Here is a 20728-nt window from a genome sequence, read left to right on the forward strand (position 1 = left end):
TACCTTTGAGCCATTAATGATTTGTGAGACAGTACAGTTTTTTTTTAACTCTTACAGCAGTGTTTCTCACTCATGGGGACTGGGTGACTCAGAGAGAGTTATTTCAATTACATTTTTTAATAATTAGCAGTATATAGTAATGTCAAGCTCTGATATATTTTATCAGGTAGAACTTACAAGTAAAAACTAATTTAAAAAAAGTTGTGGACAGCCTTGGAGTCAAAAAGGCTTGGCATGACAACTTGCATGTTTGATGTAAAATGTGCATGTTTAACTCATAAGATGACAGTATGACAGATCAATAATACAATTAACCACTGCATATCAAGAACTTAAATTAACATAAAGGTCTGAACTAAATGATGCAACAGTAGACCAACATTAAGTATTAAGCTTAAATAATACTAGTCTAATGAAAAAATATCATACCAGAGCATGAAGTCCATTTAAACACCCAACACTGTAAGCTGCTAGAAAAGTAAAATGCAGTAGTTTATACAAGTATGAAATGGACAGTTGGAGGTTTGTTCATATTATTCAGGTTCATTGAAGTAAACCCAAAATGAATACACTGTGTTGTAGAATAACGTGTTAAGAACTGATCAAATTTGGAATGCAATTGAGCAGCAGAAACAGAAACCTAAATTCAAGAACCTCATAAATACTGTGTTAGCATAGCATTTAAACAATATGATACATCTAAAAGCTCTACCGTTCCCAAGGAAAGACCACTATGCCCAAGAAACACCAAATGTACAATGCTGCATTTTAAATGAATCTTTGGACTGAAGTTCATGTAACGGATGTCCTTACGAAGCTGATGCATCTGAAAGTAAATTGGAAAGGGAAAAGTTGAGATGAAATATAAACAGATTTACCAAATAGGAATTGGAAGGAAACTTAGGCTTGTTACTCCTGGGCATGGATTATAGACTGATTGACAAAAGAAAATGTACCAAACAGATGTGGAGTGATGCTGACTGAGCTTAGATATCGGTGGTGAGGGGACCGCCACTCTCGATGTTCCTCATGATAGACTGAACCACTTCTGAAGTTGTGCCCTGCCCCCCAATGTCAACTGTGTGTAACTGAAACAGGAAACATCACAGAACACATTACAAACATGTCCTGGAGTACCACAACCAAAGTGTACAGGGCTGGTGGTACTCCAGAACAGGTTTGAAAACCACAGCATTACAACATGACTGTGCAACATCAATTGTGCAACAAGCATGTGACCTCACCCTATGAAAAATCTACAAATTGTACCAAGAAAAAGGAACGGTAGTGTAACTACATCAATATCTATACAGTCAAATAATATTACTGATTACTACAAAGAAATCTTTCATGCACAAATCCAATGAATAGTAGAATTGCTTGGTCTAAATGGTAACTTCATGAACAGGTTTTCACACCAGACAGTATCCAAGTTGTGAGCTAGAACCTGCCATACAAGATGTGCTAGACCAACTGTAAAATGTTTAGAGGTTGAATTAATATTTTAGAAAGAATCTATATAACTGACCCTGGTCTTGTTCATAGTGGTGAGAATTGCACCTCGGATCATGGTGGCATAGTCATAAAGCCTGAAAAAGAAGTCATATCGTAAATATTCTGTCCGTTCATCAAGTTAAAGATACAAGAGCTAACAAAGAACCAGAAAGGCAAAAATTAGCAAAATTATCATCATAAGAGTGGACACTTATAATATAACACATGAGCTCATCACTTACTTGAGATGATCTAACATGAGGCAGCTGGCAAGCAGCATGGCAGTGGGGTTGGCGATGTTCCTGTTGGCAATGCTCTTTCCTGTATTCCTGGTGGCCTGTTATGACATATTTAAACCCAGCCATTTAAAAGTTACTCAATATTTGCATTTTATTTTCAGTGGCATAGCTCAATTTCAATAGAGAAATAATAAATAAACATAATTCTTTTAAAGTTACAATATGTAGGAATTTTGTAATAAAATATCCAAAAATCACTCGCACAGTGCGATTTATTTCCTGCAGTTGTGAACTTACAATATCCCAAAAGTCTCCAAAGTTTTTTATTTTGGAGAAATTCCGATTTTAAATAAGTGGCCGTCCCGGAAAAAAAAAATGCCGCCTCGCCTACCGATTTGGCGCTCAAGAAACATTATAAGTATTAAAAACATTGTTATTTTTTTTTTTTTTTTTTGTGGAAACTGTGATGCATTTTGTTTAGGATTTTCCAGTGATTAAGAAGTTATAGCATTTATCTTATTGACCCTAAACATGAATGGCAGCGTTTTGCTAGCCATTTTATGTGGGCAGGTCTTAAAGCCATTTACATAGCTGACTATAATTATGATTCACACCGAGGCCAAAGAAAATAAAACTCTAAAAACATAAGGATTATTGTTAAGGGGTGACCTTCAAAATTCCTGCAAGTTAGGATTGTACTAATTGCTCAGTTTTTTTTCCTTCAAACCAACCGTTTCAAACACAGCATAGTCTCGTCCGTAGTTGGCACCAGGCACCAGACCGGGTCCACCCACCAGCCCCGCACACACATTGCTGACTACATTGCCATAGAGATTAGGCATCACCATAACATCAAACTGTTGGGGCTTAGAAACAAGCTGAAAGAAATAACACAATAAATATAGTAACAGGCTTATTTTTCTTTCTCATAACACATCAAAATTGTCAGCATGATTTGTTTGATTATTTGCTCACCTGCATGGTGGTGTTGTCTACAATCATGCTATCAAACTCAATGTCTGGGTAACCAGAGGCCACCTCCTTACAGCACTGCAAGAAAAGCCCATCCCCCAGTTTCCTGTAAAGAGAAAAGTGTGTTTTAACACATTATTGACACATTGATTTTTTGTGCCACAAACTGTGAATTAATTGTACAGACAAGTTGTAGACTAACTAACATGATGTTAGCCTTGTGGACAGCCGTGACCCTGCGGCGACCTTTCTCTCGGGCCAGTTTGAAGGCATAGTCAGCGATGCGGAGGGAGTTGGTCCTCGTGATGATTTTCAGACACTCTACAACTCCTGAAACACTCTAAAACACAAAGAAAATTCTTTATTTTTTCTAGGGTATATATACATTAAAGGCCATGGTGCAGGTTAAACACTACTGTCGATTAATGGGTACATAAAGCAGTTAAGATATGTATATGAAGTTAGAAATATCTCAAAAATGGTGTTAAAGTCCCGTTTTTGTAGTTTTTGTTTAGTGACGGTTATTTTTCACGCGACTCGGCGATGACGTCACATGAGGCAGACGCAGCTGCAGGCTGCAGGCAGCGGCGCGCTTCAGAATCGGTTCACAGTAGTCTGATGGTTCAAAGCCGAGGAGATCGATGTTCTCGTCAGGGCTGTAAAAGAAATAGAAGTGACATTGGGGATGGGACAAACCCACCCATATTAGCTTCGGTTATGCATATCAATTTGGGCAAATGTGTATGCTTTATGCCTATTTTTCCTATCGTCATCATGAACACAACAATGATTTCCCTCGTGTTTAAATAGTTTTCCTTATAATAATGCATCATTTGTAAAAAGTAAAATGCATCTGTGTAAATGAGAGAATAATCTACTATGTGTATGCGCGTTGTTCACTCTGTATCTGCAAGCATGCGGATAAAATAGCATCTGAAAGTACACGCAACGCGCCACTGACTTTAGACTTGGTTAGGGTGACCAACAGTCCTGTTTTACCAGGACATTTTCTGTTTTCACGTCCTGTCCTGGCTGTTTTTATTTTATTTTTTTAATTATGAAAATGTCCTGGTTTTCAAAAAACTTCTGGGAAAGATCAGATGGGCAAACAAGCATGAGGAAGAAAAACAGGATAAGGAGGAAGAAAACTAGATACATTTTGTTAGTTCGTTTTTGTAAGTTTGTGAGAGCTATTTTTGTTACATTTGGAGGTATTTATTTTAGTTATTTCTTAATTATATATTTATTTTTCTAATACAGAAGAGACATTTCATTCATTCAAACCTAAAATAATTATATATTTATTTTTCTAATACAGAAGAGACATTTCATTCATTCAAACCAAACAGGCTCTGAGAAGCCTATCTGAATTTGTGTCTTGTAATATAACAATTTTCTATCCATACAGAGGAGGCAGGCTACTTTAAAATATACTGATACAGATGTAACGTGTACATATCCAGCATTCTGGATATGAGGCATAATGCCTGAATCCATTTGTGCTACACATAGCATACTCACACTTCATGCAAGATAATGGTCCCCTTCAAACCAGCACGCATGAGTATGTTCATGAACAACAGCTATAGGTGACAGGAGATGTGTTGCATACACAATAAACATGAATCAGAGACGTTTCCAACCTACTTACAGAGTTTAAAACTTAAGAATCTTTCCTACTTATCCCTAGGCAATACCAGTACAGTGCATACAGACAGGCTATATGCTGGGCTTATGGTGTTTTAAGCAAGAGCAGAAGAAGCCTCTCGTGTGGTTTCAACCATCAGACAACAATTCCAAAGTCGTGACCAGACCTATCAGGGCTTTCAATCGCCTCGTTTGGATGAAAATTAATTTAAAAATATAATTGCTTATTCTGTTGTCATCACCCAATTGCCCTCAAAATGTTATAAAGTACACAGAACACATGAATTTTTATAAGAATAAAACAGTTTATTGGCATTGCTTGTAATGGTTACTAAACATTTTCTGAACAAGGACAAAGATTACTGAACAAAGACACAGGTTTTAAGTAAACAACTCTATACAAAAAATCTTTAGCCTGTAATAGTGTAGTCCAGAGAGCCATAGAGAGAGAGAGTTACGACACTCCCATAGACCGCCATAGGAACTCTGGAACTCTGAACTAACGCGTGTCGTGGAGCTGGTAAATTAATGAAATTACTGTATTGTTTTACTTTTACACACATTAGCCGACCTCTCGTGAATCTAGTCAGTACATTTTATGTAGCCAGTTTTAGTTAATGCTTATTGGAAGATAATGCATTAATTGCAGCAAGCTATAGCTTACATGACCAACTCTTCATTAAAGTTAGCTAACTTATGGTAACCTGAAGTATATATTATTTATAATATATATTCACGTATGTATGTAGGCCTATGCATATATACACACATAACCCTAACCCATTTAAATAAATGAATTGTGTGTGTGTGTGTGTGTGTGTGTGTATATATATATATATATATACACACACAATTAATATATTATGTTTATGGGTTAAGGTTAGTTATGTGTGATTCAAATATACATGTGTACTGTACATCAAATACATGTATTTGTATGTGTTTTCTGATATGGTTTAGTCCATGATTAGGGTAGGAAGAAGGGGCACATTAGCCATGCTGAAATTAATCCCGTTAACAGTTATGGATGATTAACTATCTCTCCGGTTTCATTTTATGTTAATAAAGTTTATTTTTACCGAACATTACTGCAAATTTGTACATGCACACTTATATTTTATGTTGGTTGTAATTCTGAACAGACCGCCTCTCCAGACCGCTTTGCGTGATCACGAAGGTAGGCTAATGGCTGAATCGGAATTTATAATCAATAGCCTAAGAAAAAAAAGTAATGATTTTGTGCAAAGTAAAACCAAAGAAACAGCACACAAAGAAAAAAACAAAACATGCAGAATGCAGGAAACCACCACTAAATGAGATGACAGGGACAGAAGGAAAGAAGATAACTAACAACTAAAATAAATAAATACAACTAAACCATTGGACTTGTCTGTGGAAAGAAAATAATGTGAAATTAGGTTCTTGAAGCGTGACTGCCGGGCTAGGTAGAGGCTGACGGCCTCCTCAGGAACCTGTTTGAAGGATGTGGCGATGGGGCGATGGGGACAAACTGGCGCTAACCTCTCGAAGAGCCGCAGGTGAATTGGTGTAGCTTTCCCGAAGGGCCTTCATTAATGATGTTGCATAACCTGCAGACATAATAATAATACTGTATAAAGATCATTGCCACTAATGGAAAAACATGAAATTGTCCTGCATATGAATTATAGCAAACATAAACAGTAAACAGAATGTTATGAGATTGCCAGGGAGATTACCCATTGGACCCTAATATGCACTACTAAATGTTTTAAAAAATAAATAAATAAAAAAATGCAGACCATATTTGATGATTTGAATGTTACTATTAAATGTTATACAATACTAGTGGTAATACACGTGGTAAAGTTAGTAACATAAACTCTGTGAGGTAGTGAATTACTGAGAGGTAACTTAGCTAAACTCTGAAGTGAAAAGTGGATAAACTGTTTCTGACCTAATTTCAGCAGGTAAACTGCATTTAGCCTCCACTACAGCCCTGACGACACGGTCAATGAAAAAGAGAACAGTAGGTAGCAGTCTAACGTTATAACAAAACGCAAACACACGATTGCGAAAGCCGCTTGATGATCATCACCACTGATCCAAACACTAGCCACGAAGCCTTCATGACAATAATGGACATTTACTTCTGGGCAATTTTGTTTTGGCTCAAATTCGTGCATCACGAAAAATGCTCTTCTAATGTCATAGTGATCGTGCTTGTAGTGGAGGCTATTATGTCAAAGGGAACACGGTAGTTATACAAAATACACACAGAGCTAGCTAACATGCAGCTTGTAAACATTAACGTTAGCATGATGCTTACCGTGGCAATTTCTCGCTTGCGGCAGACGGTGTCTCTCGACCTCGGGACAGGGCAAGCAGAGAGGTTTGCGTTCACAGACGGCAGTGCGGTTGGAAGTAATTTAGCACTCCTCTCACTCTTTAATCCAAGTGAAGTAAGACCATCTTGGCATCCCCTGAGTGGTTATCCTCCTCTTTGAAATGCGCGCTGCATATTCTCGAGTAGGCGGCGACAGAGCTAACGTTAACTTAGCTGAAAAATCTGCTCGCCTAATCTTGACAAACTGCACCCAGCTTCGGAAGATCTATCTATCTATATTTACTTATAAATCTGTAACTGTCAGTGTCACTGCTTCACTAGCTAGCTAACTTAAACTCCTCGTATCACTCTCCCTCAAAATGGTAGGCGGGCCGCGGGGCTGTCTGTCGTCCAACAGTCAGCGAGTGCCTCATGTGACGTCATGGAATGCATTGTGGGAGAAATAAGAATCCTCGCTTAGCTTTAGCTAAAAGCTAACATTTCACCCACTTTTCCGTGTTATATTTTAATTTTTGAGTACCCTACAACATCAGATACAATGGATAACTGTTTAAATGTTTATTACCAACTAGAAAATTGCCAAAAAAGAAAAAAAAAAAACCTGCACCATGGCCTTTAAGTTATAACATTCATTTTGGCAACAAATTTTTTTTTATTGTACTATTATTCCATGATAAACAAATATTCAAAATTATGAATGCTTACTATGTACAATACCATTTAAAAGTTTGGGGTCAGTGACTTTTTTTCCCCTTTGAAATACATTAATACTTTTATTCAGCAAGGAAGTATTATATTGATCAAAAGTGACAGTAAAAAATATATTTTTTTATTTTTATTATATTTTTTATTATTTACTTGAGACTTTGCTCAAGAATTAAAAAAAAATCTTACTTAACCCAAACTTTTGAACAATAGTGTATTTTTCTACATGACCAATAAAATAACACATTTGAATGTATTTATTGATAAATTCATGTCAATACCCTGTATGTGAGGAAAGATGTGCTAGAAACAGGTGGAGCTGTGTGAAAGTCTAATGAGTGGGTGATGTTAACTCCTGACCTCATGCTCCAGACTGCTGTACTCGCCCTCCGTGTTCTCTCTAATGATGATGATGTCGATGTTTTTGTGGCGCGTCTGGACTCCAGAAAGTGACTGGCAGTGCATCACATTGGCATACAGATCTAGACTTGTGCTGACAGAGAGAGAGAGAGAGAGAGCTGTGGTTGGAGATGAACCAGTCTAGACACACAGTAATAGACTGGAGGCCAAATCTGAGGCATTCTCACTTAAACTGAGGGGCCCAACAACTTTCTGTACAGCATCATAAACATCTGATGGATAAATAGATTATTTGTGTAATTATTAGTCTTTCAGCCTTACCGTAGAAGATTGTTCCTTGACTTGTGGTTAGGGGGCATTACGTGGTTGGTCTCTATGTTACCTGAGAAAAAAAGATAAATGATTAAATATAAACAGTTTGTTATCTAAAATCTCACTAATAACAGAGAAACAACTGTAACATTGTCAATAAGTAGCTGATTGTACAGACCCTTAAGAGCAACTCCATTGCGGCGAATGGCCATAATGGCATTTTTTATGTCGTCCTCACTGGTTAATGAAGAATTTACATTCACCACCTCAAAGTCCACAGGAACACAGCTGAATCTGTGATTCAACATGAAAATCTTAGTGTGGTAACACATTATTACTAGACACTAATTATATATTGTTTTAAAAGTATTGATTTGACAAACCTGAAGAGTTCCCGCACATGGCCAAGCAGCTCAGGTCCTATTCCATCCCCAGGAATCAATGTTACAGTATGCCGGCCTCCATACTTGGCAGGAGGAGGCTGCAAACAAACATTATGAATTAACATTCAGTGGCTATATTACATGTGCATGTTAATCATGTAAATAACTTGGGTATTTGGCTTCATTCTTTCTGTTTACTTTTGTCACTCCATACTTACTATGATTTGTCCCTTCAAGACAGAGGAGGACCGGAGGTGAATAAGAATAAACAAAAAATCCACAGTTAGTGAGAGAATTGGGAACCACCATTCATTATTATCTTATGACTTATGTTGAAGACATGTTTTTGTTTCACTCAATAGTACCATAAAGAACACTTTTCTGTCAAATAATGAATAACCAATCATATCTGATAGATAGATCTCAACTTATATTGAAACAAGTGTTGGACAGTTTCAAAAAACTAAAAATAACACTTGTTAACAGGAAACATTATTAGCCCTAGATTACTGTGTTGTACTCAAGACATTAAGCTAAAAATTTCTTTAGTACAACCCAATGCCATGTATATAGACAGGCATTATTAGCTGCCTGCCTGCCATGTAAAGACAACAACCCACTGTGTATGTAGGTTTTCCTCTTTGATTGCTGACTGCTGCGCCAAAGACCTACAAAAACAAACCGATTAAGCATTACAATATGTAATAGCACCCCTCACGTCATGCTAGTGTTTCAAAGCCTTGTAAGCTGCAGACATATAGAACATCATTTGGTTACTATAATGCAAAAAAAAAAAAAAAAACAGCAGGTCATTACGTTTTAAGACACTGCCAAATCACTGAACTAATGCCGTCAGTTTAATTTTAAATATGAATGAACAAATTTGTGAATTGAGTGAGCTAAAATACATGTATAATACGGACTAATACATAATCTGACATTTAGCAAGCTAACTCTGACCTTGTCTTAATAACATGTCACGCTAATAGGAAGGGTTGAGAAATCATTTCTGAATATTACTTGTATGTATACGGTTTCTCTGGTCATAATATGTAAATAAAATGTCTTGCCTTTGGTGCATTTCCCAATTGCCTTCCCAAGATTGGTTTTAAAGCTTTAGTAAGAGTGGCCATGATCATGACAGTAGTATGCGCATGAGTATGCGTGTGTGTGTGTGTGTGTGTGTGTTAACCTACTCTCCGGATTAAACACAGACCTGTGGAGAATAGTTCCGACTGCGTTTTTTTTTTAAAAATCTTTAAAAGGATATTAACGTTAGTTACTTTGGCACTGGCAAATTTACACTCATACAGATTTGTTATTGTACATTTAAATATGTCGTTCTGCTGTAATATCACAAACCTACATATTTAAAGAATGACTACTATCTATCTATATAAATTACACAATTTTGCATGGGTCAAATGTAATTTGGATTTAATTTAAATAAACACTAGGAAGTGGAGCATAGATTATATTTGCATAATGGGTTGGCAAAAGAACCACGTGTTCATCATTTTGGAACCGAACCGGAAGACTGTCATCGGGATTGGTGTTTTGGCAACAAATGTAACGTTATGCTTCTAGAGGTCGACGAACAAGGAAAACTTGTTAATACGTAGCTAATTGTGTGTTCGTTGACGTTGTGTTTTCGTTTATTTGCTGCCGACTAATCCAGTCGTCACTGGTTTTTAAGATGAACGTGTTTAGGACGCGAGTAAATTAGTCGTGACAGTTTCACAACCCAAGAGAGTAGCTGCAGCAAACCTGTAGCTACAGGTCAGGTTCACTTCACGTTTTGAAAGGTAACGTTATTTTTATTATTATTAGTGTGTTTTGGTTCAATTGGTGTGGTCCGGTATAAAAATGAGTTTGTTTGTTTATTTAACTTGCATCAACAGATTTGGCGTATGAAGCTTTGCCTAGGTTTCAATTCCAGGGAGGTTTGCTTCCCAAAAGACTAATAATGTCATAAAAGTGGGCTAAAACTGTAATTAAAACACATTTTAGCCATTAAATACCCAGCTAGATGTATTGAAATCAAAATAGGAAGTAGACTTAGGGGTCAAACTATCTTATAAGTAAGCGTTAACAGCTAAATGTCCTTAATGACAAGTTACTGAATCCTGTTGTTTGGAATGTTAGAAGCGTTTAATCTGAAAACTTACACGATGCGTATTTTTTTCATTAATGCTGTCTTTCTTGCTCCAAACAGAATATTAAAAGTGACCATTTGCTGACAAGATTTTTGACATCTGTCCACCATGAGGTTTACAGGTCTGTGCATTTTCTCACGTATCACGAACTAGACAAGTTCCTTGTCACAATGAAATTAAAGTACTATTTCCTTCCTTTGTATTCCCCAGTGGCCATGCGTGCTGTTGCCTTGATACTTCTTTTGGGGTTCACATGGCTTCTAGCAAATTCAATGCTAGGAGGGGATGGGAACTCCTTGATAAAGACACTCTTTAGTGGTAAGGCTATTTTATATGATGTAGGTTTTTCCATGGCCAATGCTGTTATCTTGGAAAGCATATAACATGTAGTTCTATTAATAGCTTTAAAGGAGTGGTTGAGTGCGATTTCCCTTTTTTCATTTTAAATAGTGTTTAATGTTGATGTTGGTGCATGAACATATGCAAAGTTGCAGCACTGAAAGTTCTGTTTAAGCAGAGATAGCGTCTTTTAAAAAACAGGCCTACAAAAACAACTCGAATGGGACAACAGCGGGTTGTCCCATGTTGTAACTAACCCATACATTTACATAAACCCTCTCTCCAGAATATGCAAAAAAGGGCATGGCCATATTTCTGCGGCTCGTCGAAAGTGTGTTATTTTCACCCAGCTGTCAGGTCTTAATGTGTTCGGGCTTCCCACGGACTTTGTAGTTCGTGAAAGATTGTAGTTTTTAAATGTGCTTTATAAAAATAAAAAATAAAGTGCACCAAAAGTTATTTTGAGTTTGCACGCTTTGCCTGTGATTGGTGTGTTATTTTAAATGCGTCTGAGTTTTGTTACGGTGCTGTGCAAAATCATCAGTTATTTCCGCCACTTGATCATGCCACTTTTCTTACAAGTTGTGATGGTCTTTTCTTCCCTATTGTGATGTATATCTTAGTAAAACAGCTTTTCAAACGAGAGAAAATGTTGATTTTTGTCCCTCAGGAAAGGAGTCCCTGTGGTTTGCTATTACTGTTATCTCATGTTTCAGGTTGTCCTGTCCCACCCAGTGAACATGTCATCAGAGAAGAGATGTTTTATTTAGATTTTTATTTTTTTATTGTGTGTGTGTACCATATGTACCATTTGTTTGATCTTATATGACTTGTTAGGCTTACTTTGATTATATATATATCATTCATAGGTGGACAAGAAGAAGCCACTCCAGGTAAAAATGACTTAAAGTACATCTACTTTGACATTTTCAGAAGAAACATTTAAGCAATCTGAACATTCAATGCAATAACCTTCTCCCCTGCAGAACCACGACCACGCAAGTACAAATGTGGCCTGTCGGCACCGTGCCCCCCCAAACATCTCGCGTTCCGGCTGACTTCTGGCGCTGCCAATGTCATCGGCCCCAAAATGTGTCTGGAGGATAAAATGCAAGTTGACTGACATTTTTAAATGCTGCGGCATCACTGTCGGTCTCTTTAAAGAGCTTGCATGGGCACCGCTGCACACTAAGCTTCGCATGCAACCTCCCTCCCTTTTTCTTGTTCTGTCTCCACTGGTATTCATTATATCGTCTTTGTTTTTCTCATGGCCATCACTACCAGAATCATAATCTTATTGGGGAACGTGATGCAAGTAGGCATTGGTTTCTCTTTCCGTGCCTGTGTTTTTGCTCATATTCATATTCCATTTTCTGGTCCTCCCTTAACTTCTACCTTAGAATTAAGTGTCTATTTAGAATAATATTTACAATAGCTGTTTACGAATGTTGTTTGACTTCTACTTGTTTGATCTTACAGTCTTGTCAGCAGTGCTAAAAACAATGTGGGCAGAGGTCTCAATATTGCTTTAGTAAATGGTAAATAGCTCAAATTCTTTTATACTGTTATGCTTGAATGTACAACATATTCACTTAAACAAGTACTAATTAATAGGAATATTTCCATTTTCAGGGGTCAGTGGAGAGGTTTTGGAGATAAAAGCATTTGATATGTGGGCAGGAGGTAAGTTGACCTTTAGGGTGATATATTATTTGGCTAGTTTGCCGTTTTCTCATGGATGTGGTCCATCATCTCCTAATATGAGTGTTTTCTCTCTTTCCGCCACAGAGGTTGCAGAGCTGCTGAAGTTTCTTCGGCCTCTCCATGAAGGAACGCTAGTATTTGTTGCTTCTTTTGATGACCCTGCCACCAAGTAAGAGTCTTATTAATTTGTGCACTCCTCTTTCAAACCCAGATTACTGTTGTTCTGTGACCTAATCTCTCTCGCATATCAGGGTTCTTTTCTTTCAGTGTTTCTTGTTGGATTTTAAACCAGAGTGTTTAACCCATTCACAGGTTAAACGATGAGGCCCGGCGGCTGTTCGAGGAGCTGGGGAGCACGGCAGCGAAGGAACTGAGCTTCAGGGACAGCTGGGTGTTTGTTGGAGCCAAAGGAATAGAGAATAAGAGTCCATTTGAACAGGTAGGACTTATGGAAAGAAATATGCATTATTGTCACTATAAAGAAACCACTGAGGAGATCGACAAAAGACAAGAGTCTGCAAAATAAGCCATGCTAAAATCTAATACTCGGGAAAAACTGAATCTGAGAAAAGATGTTAAATAGGCATTTAGAAAATGTCTTTAAGATGTTTATGATTTAGAATGTATGTAAAACTACTTTTTCTAAAATGTTTATCAGATTAAGCGATCTTTAGCAGATATCTTAGAGACGTAACTGTGCTATCTGGGTATATACAATGTATGTAGATGCTTTAAAGCAAGCAGCTTTACAGTATTCAATATAAAGAAAACAGTGTCATGCAGTCATGGTTTGGAATATGAACTTTCTGTTGTGAAATACTGTGTCTTTGTAGACAACCACACAACCACCATACAATGAAAAAAATCCACCTCTTTTTTTTATATTTCTCATTCTAAACACTCTCAATAATCGGCCGAGCACTATGTTATAATGCTCATCCTCCACCCAATGACAGACTGTTCCGTATTCGCATATTTCTGCCCTCAGTCATTTGACACTCCTCATGGAAGAGAGGGGTGGGGTGAGCAGTTGCTCATTATCATTTAAAGAGACATGCACCGAAATAAAGCTGTTTTTGAGGAGGTAAAATGTGTGTTTTACACAAGCATTAAGGAATTTTAACCAAAGTATAGAACAAATTTTATATGAACACTCTAAAGAATCCTACCTAATTGTGGAAAATGGGCATCCGATGACCCCTTTAAAGCAGGATCCAAGAATATATCCAATATATATGTGTATACCAGATTCTTGCTGATACACAGCCCTAATTTATGTGTTATATTACACCAGTTATATCACTGTATACCTCTTAGTAAACATATGAACACCATTTCCTGTTCCCTACATACAAAAACATGTTTTTCATACTGTAATAGAATAAAAAACATGGTGCCATGGACAACATGGAGGTATTATATAGGTTATATATAATGGTCTAAGGTTAGATCTAATATAGGTCTAAGATTATTAGAGGTGATATTTTCTAAATATAAATTTTACTATCTATATGTATTTTTTAAAAAGTAATTGATGCTTATGCTTTGCCTTAGTATCAGAAAAGCTATTGCTTCTCCTGTGCGTTTGGATAAAATAGTTAAAATAATTCAAGCTATCCAAAAACAACCAGGACAGAAACCTACGTGTAGTGTTTGATGATAACTACCCAAATTTAAATGACCACCCAAGATCTAGTTTGAACTTTCTAACATCAGGAAAATCAGAGCCTTCATGCGGTGGACCATTACGACCTTCATGAAAAACACCAAAATGCTCCTTTTTCTGCAACCTAAACCACAATTAAACATTTGCTAAAAAATAAATAGTTTCAAATATCCTTTTCTTGTCTCTTTACTCTAATTTTCTGAAATGTTTACTTCCTCACAAGCAAAGTCTCAAATTTACTTTTGTATAATAAATTGCTTCTAATATTCCTCATTTGCAAGCCTCTTTGGATTAAAATGTCTCGCTTGATGTTGTAATCACTTTAATTGCTGTGTTTCTTTAAAGCAGAAATTAGCGATAAAACGCCTTGCAATTTCATTTTAGCCCACGTACAATATAATTTCCAAATTGTGCAACTTTGAGCACATTTGGGAACATTTTATTCCAAACTGAGCTGTTTGTGGATGTTTTGACAGCTTGTCTAAGTGAACAACAGTAAGAAAAGGATTGAAGAGCTTACCTAAGAGACCATTTTGAAAAGGTTAATTACGGTTTAGAATTCTTAAAGCATGGATTTTACCTCCTTTTCTCTGTCTTTCAGCGAATGAAGAACAGTAAAAGCAATAATAAATATGAAGGCTGGCCTGAGTCACTGGAGATGGATGGCTGCATTCCTCTGCGCTCTCCGTTAGAGACTTGAGGACTCAAGTGGACTTTGAACTGTAGGAACACATCAAACCCAAAAAATCAAGGAGCAAAAGTGACTTGACTGTCTGAAGTGAACATAGAAGTGGAAGAAGCTGTCTGGTCCAGTGAAATTAGAATAGTTTCATTGACCAAAGAAGTAATTTTTCTTTTTGTTCTTTATTATATTTTTTAAAATATGTTTAAACAGAATGTTTATATATATATATATATATATATATACGGGTTGGGTGAAGTTGACTGTATATAAAAGCTGTGTCTAGTGGTTGCTCTGAAGGGTAGCATTTGCATTTACATTCAAAGACAGATAATTATATACACATTAAAGAATGTCCATGCAGAGAGTCCATTGTGGAATGTTAGTCTAATCCATACTTCTGAAAAGTGTCATAAGACTTGTCATAAGTGGCACCAATCTTCTTCCAGGTGTTCTATGTGAAAGTATGCACTGATGAAATGCACTGTAAACAAAATTAGATAGGAATCGACCTTAACATCGTTGAGTTTTTTTAGGACAGCTTTTTTTTTTTTTTTTTTTTTTTTTTTTTTTTGAGGATTATGTTTTTCTTATATAATAATAAACACACACACAGATGTTTATCCCTTCGTGCTTGACCAGAGTAATTGTTGGCTGTTTGACTGGAATTCAGGATCGCGTGTTGTCAGCGAATGAAAGCACGCAAACAAGGACCATGGACAGCGGCGTTACTGCTCATTTACACTAGAGGGCAGAAGAGAACCGAGAATAGTATTAAAAGTATTTAACATACTAGAGCATTAGGTTAGATGCTTGCACTTATTCCAGTGATGACAGGCCTATCAATTCAATTAGTCAGAATTACAGTTCTGTCAAGGAATAATCAAATTTATTCAACCCCCATTGCAAATCAGGTTTATTGGCAAAATGTACAGACTTATAACAAATCAAACAAAAGTAATTGAAATAGCTAAATTCAACTAATATTTTAAGTGTTTCCCCAAATTCAACTAAAAATGCAATTTATACTGACTTCTGCAGTCTCAACATTATTCAACCCCCTGAAAAGAATCTCACACAACAGCACAAATCTGCTAAACAGGTGTTGTCTCAAGCACACCCGAGGGCTTCATTAGTTGCACCAGGTGTGCCTGAGCTATATAACAGTTTGACTGCATAGAAATAAAATAATGGTTAAAAAAGTTAAGAGAAGATATCATTGCCCTTCACAATCAAGGAACAGGATACAAAAAGATATGAAAGGCACTTAGACACCGTTGGAAGCATAGATCACAGGTTTAAAGTTAAAGGAACAGTGGTTACACTACCTGGTCAGAATAGAAAAAGGAAGCTGTAACCATATTTCTGAGAAGGCAGGTTCAGAAAAACCCTTGAATGACTGCAAAGACCTGCAGGAAGACTTGATGGCAACAGGCACTGAGTTTTCAGCTTGCACAGGCGTGTGCTAAACCCAGGTGGTTTCCATCCATGCCAGAACTCCAAGATGTACTTACCCAAAACCACAAGAAAAGTTTGATCTGATTTGCTCAATATCATATAAATAAGTCACAGAAACTTTGGTATTCTGTTATGTGAAGCGATGGAACTTTTCGGCCCTGTGGGTCAGCGATATCTCTGGAGGAAGAAGAACAAAGCGTATGCTGAAAAGAACACTGTGTTGGTGGTGATGCTCTAGGGCTGCTTTGCATCCTCTGGCTCTGGAAACCTGCATGGAATGCAAAACGGATTGATTAAAATAGGAAACTCATGCCACCTATGAGGTAGCTGAAGCTTGGGCGTCATTGGACCTTCTTACACAATAATCCCATACCTCAAATACCACCAAGACTTGGTTGTAGAAGAAGTTCTGGAAGACAGTGGCCATTCCTGTCACCTGACTTGAACCCCATAATATTACTGAACTTGAGGCCATTGCTCATGAGGAATGGACTAAGATTCCTTAAAAACGCTGCCAGACACTGGTGTGGTTATACGTCTCGTTTGCAGCGGGTCATAACAGCAAAAGGATGTTCTACTAAGTATACCAAAGATGCTTGCCATGAAAGGGTTAAATAATTCCTTAAAAGTTGCATTTTCAGTTCAATTTAGGAAAACTTGAAACATTTGTTGTGTTGAGCTATTTAAATTACTTTTGTTTGATTTGTTCATTACAAACTGAAAGTCTGTACATTTTGCCAATAACCCTGATTTGAATAATTTTGATTACAACTTCCTATGCTACTCACTTTCCAAATAGGTTATTTAATTGTTATAGGTGATAAACTGCGAATTATGCCATAGAATAATAATTAATTAACTATTCACTTCAGACAAAGATGGTCTATTCCAGTCTTATTGGTATGCTTGAATAGTTTTATTACTAGCCTTATTGATTTTTTATTTTAACATTTTTATTTTATATTTGTATTTTACATTTATTAGGGGTGAATTCAGGTTAATTGAGAAACTTTTTGCTATTGTCATCTCCTTAATTTGCCTTATTTGTTGTATACAGTTAGAAACTCTTTTGCTTTAATTATATCATATCTTGTAATTTACATGACTAGTAGGCTATTAATTGACGTATTTTCATTAGGCAGTTAAGGCCACATGAAGTGAAATTGAAATTATTAATAGAAAAGCCAAAACAAAAGTAAAGGCAGGCATGCCCTTTAATTCAACATGTAACCCTATTAAAATGTAAATTAATTATACCAGAATGGCCAAATCGTATTGAACAGAGACGATTATTGGGACAATGCGCGGTCCCGCTTGGTCAGACAGGCGGCGGCGCGCATAGTTGGAGCACGCGGTACGAGCGAACAAGCACGCGCGCGTCTCTGTCGTTAACCGAAAAAGGAGAAACGATTGTGCTCGAGTGAACTACCACGAACGTCGCAGCGACGGACGTTGCTTTGTAAATTATGTAAAATAAAGATATGTATCACGCTATACGCCTGTGAATACGTTAACGTTGCATTCACCGGCGGAAATGTGTGCTAATAATCTCGCGGAAAAGAACAACAATATATTTTTAACAGATGATGTGTCCAGGAAGATTTGCAGGATTTAACGACGCCGCTCAAACAAGAGAACCAAACGCGCGTATAAGAAAAGGAGTACGTTACGTTAAACACCGGCAACGTTACACGACAAATTACGTTTATATCCAACGAGATGATGACGAGCTGTTGAGTGTTTGACAGATACATTGGAGAAAGCGAGACCTTTCGACGACCTGTTTCAGTTTTAATAACGACAGAGAATGCTGCACACCGGTGAGTATACCATTGGCTATTATGTTAAATAATCATCAGCTTCTGTCTGATATTCGAAGGACCACTATTTGCAGATATAAATTGTAAAATAAAAATGCATCTTTAGTTGCTGTAGCATATGTCTTTCAGACATATAGAAATCCCAGGCAAACATAGCTTAGATGCTAACACAACACGGTGGTGCTGAAATAGATATTGGTAATGGGCGAGACGAGCAATATTGCCGCCTGAACGGTAAAAAATAAAGATGTTTTCATCTTTTTTGGTCTGCTTTTCACTTCTGGTTCCACGTAGGTTTCTGCTCTTGATCGTGTCTTTTATTTTCTTTATCCGTATTTGACTTGCTAACTGAGTGACAGTAAATGAAGACTGAATGTGCAGCTAAGATAGGCGTTTGCTCTCTATCTATATCATTCTGCATTGTCATATTCTGCTCTCTTAACAGATTCACTTATGCTTGTTATTGTCAATTTAACGACTAATGGTGGTTGATTTAGCTAGTTACAACCTAATAGCACACATTTGTGTATATTTTATTGCTGCCATATGTTCTGTTGCTATGTGTTTTCAACTCAAAGCGTTGGCCACTGTTGCTCGGTGTAGTGGCTCATAGATGGTCCCTGTATATTGGTTGTTTACCTTATCTTTCTTTTATAATATAAGCATAATTTTGTAGTAGTAAGATTTTGAGTCAACGAAAGATAAGTATGTCTGAGGTTATGAAAACTAGAAATTAGTTAAAAGTGCTAAGTTCCTTGAAAATGGGTCGTACGATTTTCTACAGATGTTTTTGAGTTGTCAAGTGGTGCAAAAAAATGTATCATACATTTAAAATGGGTTTACTTCGGTGGGCCTGATGTGACCTGCCTTTTCACATTGTCACAATGTGTTTTTTTTAATTTATGACCATGAAAGACAGTAATAAGGCTCTATATGTATGATTTATGGTTTTCTTCTCACATGACATGACATAACAATGGTTTCCTGCTTGTTGGTTACTCCATGCTAACTTTGGTTTGATTAGCAGATGTTTTTCAAATATTAATCTTTTTAAAATGTAAAAGTGAATTTATAGATCTAGACAAAAATAAAAGCATCAGTTAGCCTAATTGATCCATACACGATGTATTGCTGTATAAAGAACTTTTTTACGAATAAAAAAAGTCTCTTGCTCACTCCGCTGAATTTATTTGATCGAAATACAATAAAATTGTAAAATATTATCAACTGTGACTTATCAACAGTTGTGCTGCTTAATACTTTTGGAAACCATGATAAAAAAAAATGTCTTGGCTTCTTTGATGAATAGAGTTCATCCTTGTTTATATGTATATATATATATATAAACAATATAGAAATATATATATCTAACACAGGTTTGTTCATTTAACTGTAGGATCTAGGGAAATATTTTGTAATGTCTTTACTGTACCTTTAGATAAATTTCATGTGCCCGAGTGAAAGTAATTCTTTAAAAAACAATCTTACTGACCCAACCCTAACTTGGATGCAGCTTTGTGTATTTGTGCAATGATGGGGACAAAGCAGTGATTAGTGTAAAAGTAATGTTAAAAATCAACTCAAATCTCAACTTCATTGGTAATCTTCTCCGTATTGTATGAAAGGATAAAAACAGATTTTATTTTAGTCATCAAAAGCACAGTAGTAGCCGCTTATTATTTGTAATCCACTTCGTAAGCTTTGATTTAACCTGGATTATATCATAGTCTGAACAAAGAGAATGCAGTATTAGGTAGTAGTCTCTCTTTTCTGGTTCACAGTTCACTGTGTACCCTATACCTTCTGTGACCACAGTGACACTCACTTTCACATGCTTGACCTAGATTGGACAAAAGTGTTTGTTTTGTGTTGTACTTGGTGTTACTTAATGGGATGAGGACAAACTTTATGCTTTCAACTCCAGCTGTCACATTGCTGTAATTTTCACCTTTGAATTTTACAAGCAGATTTTATAGGAACATTTGTCTTGACGCTGTGCTGGGTCCTCTTGGCCATAGCTTATTTTACTTTTAAAAGAGCATTTTGTAATTTTTAGTCAGATTTAGCATGATTCAGAGTTTACAGCCATTATCTTTGTGAATTATAACACAATCTCTTTTTCCTAGAAATAGACTGTGGTTGAGGAATGTGACTGGTTAAAAAGAAATCAATTGTGACAGCAAATTATCCAGCCTACTTGCATCAGCGCCTGAAGCAAATGCAGATCCACAATCTTCAATCATACATTTGATGATTTTTGCCTCTAGTGTCATTCAGAATAATATGACAAAAAACATATGACCATAGACATTTGTTGTACTGCTAACTGACCTTTTCATCTCAGCTTGAATGGCACTTAACTCGGTTGCAAACTAAGCTGTAAATTATGTAGATACCTCAGTAATCCAAGACAGACAGCAAATGACGGATGTTCCAGTTTAAAATGACTTTTTGTTGTTGTTGAT

General features: G+C 36.6%; 3 protein-coding genes across 7 annotated transcripts in view; 2 read left to right on the forward strand and 1 right to left on the reverse strand.

Annotated features, from left to right (window-relative positions):
* Positions 1-249: 249 nt before the first annotated feature.
* Positions 250-9626, reverse strand: idh3g (isocitrate dehydrogenase (NAD(+)) 3 non-catalytic subunit gamma). The gene is made up of 14 exons (XM_039652208.2): positions 9509-9626; positions 9059-9106; positions 8657-8668; positions 8439-8536; positions 8234-8349; positions 8065-8125; positions 7744-7876; positions 2912-3045; positions 2709-2811; positions 2465-2611; positions 1737-1831; positions 1529-1589; positions 957-1088; positions 250-826 (listed from the first exon to the last, which is right to left on the reverse strand). The coding sequence occupies exons 1-13, from the start codon at positions 9575-9577 to the stop codon at positions 987-989; spliced, it is 1179 nt and encodes a 392-aa protein (XP_039508142.2). The 5' UTR covers positions 9578-9626; the 3' UTR covers positions 250-826; positions 957-986.
* Positions 9627-9985: 359 nt separating this feature from the next.
* Positions 9986-15188, forward strand: fam3a (FAM3 metabolism regulating signaling molecule A). The gene is made up of 10 exons (XM_039652209.2): positions 9986-10243; positions 10654-10715; positions 10805-10912; positions 11803-11826; positions 11920-12043; positions 12413-12471; positions 12566-12616; positions 12722-12806; positions 12950-13076; positions 14905-15188. Exons 2-10 carry the CDS (start codon positions 10703-10705, stop codon positions 15001-15003), a joined length of 690 nt encoding a protein of 229 aa, XP_039508143.1. The 5' UTR covers positions 9986-10243; positions 10654-10702; the 3' UTR covers positions 15004-15188.
* A 2583-nt stretch (positions 15189-17771) lies between these two features.
* The window catches only part of wnk3 (WNK lysine deficient protein kinase 3), a 49664-nt gene continuing 46707 nt past the window's right edge, over positions 17772-20728 (forward strand). For 2 of the 5 annotated variants that reach the window (XM_039651438.2, XM_039651440.2), the window contains exon 1: positions 17779-18263. The gene's annotated coding sequence lies outside the window, so the exon portion shown is untranslated. Of the gene's footprint in view, positions 18264-20728 lie in introns of all 5 variants that reach the window. The other 3 variants (XM_089124682.1, XM_089124683.1, XM_039651437.2) reach the window with 3 other exon arrangements.

This window comes from Pimephales promelas, chromosome 20, assembly GCF_988280905.1.
Source record: "Pimephales promelas chromosome 20, fPimPro1.hap1.1, whole genome shotgun sequence".
Lineage (NCBI taxonomy): Eukaryota > Metazoa > Chordata > Actinopteri > Cypriniformes > Leuciscidae > Pimephales > Pimephales promelas.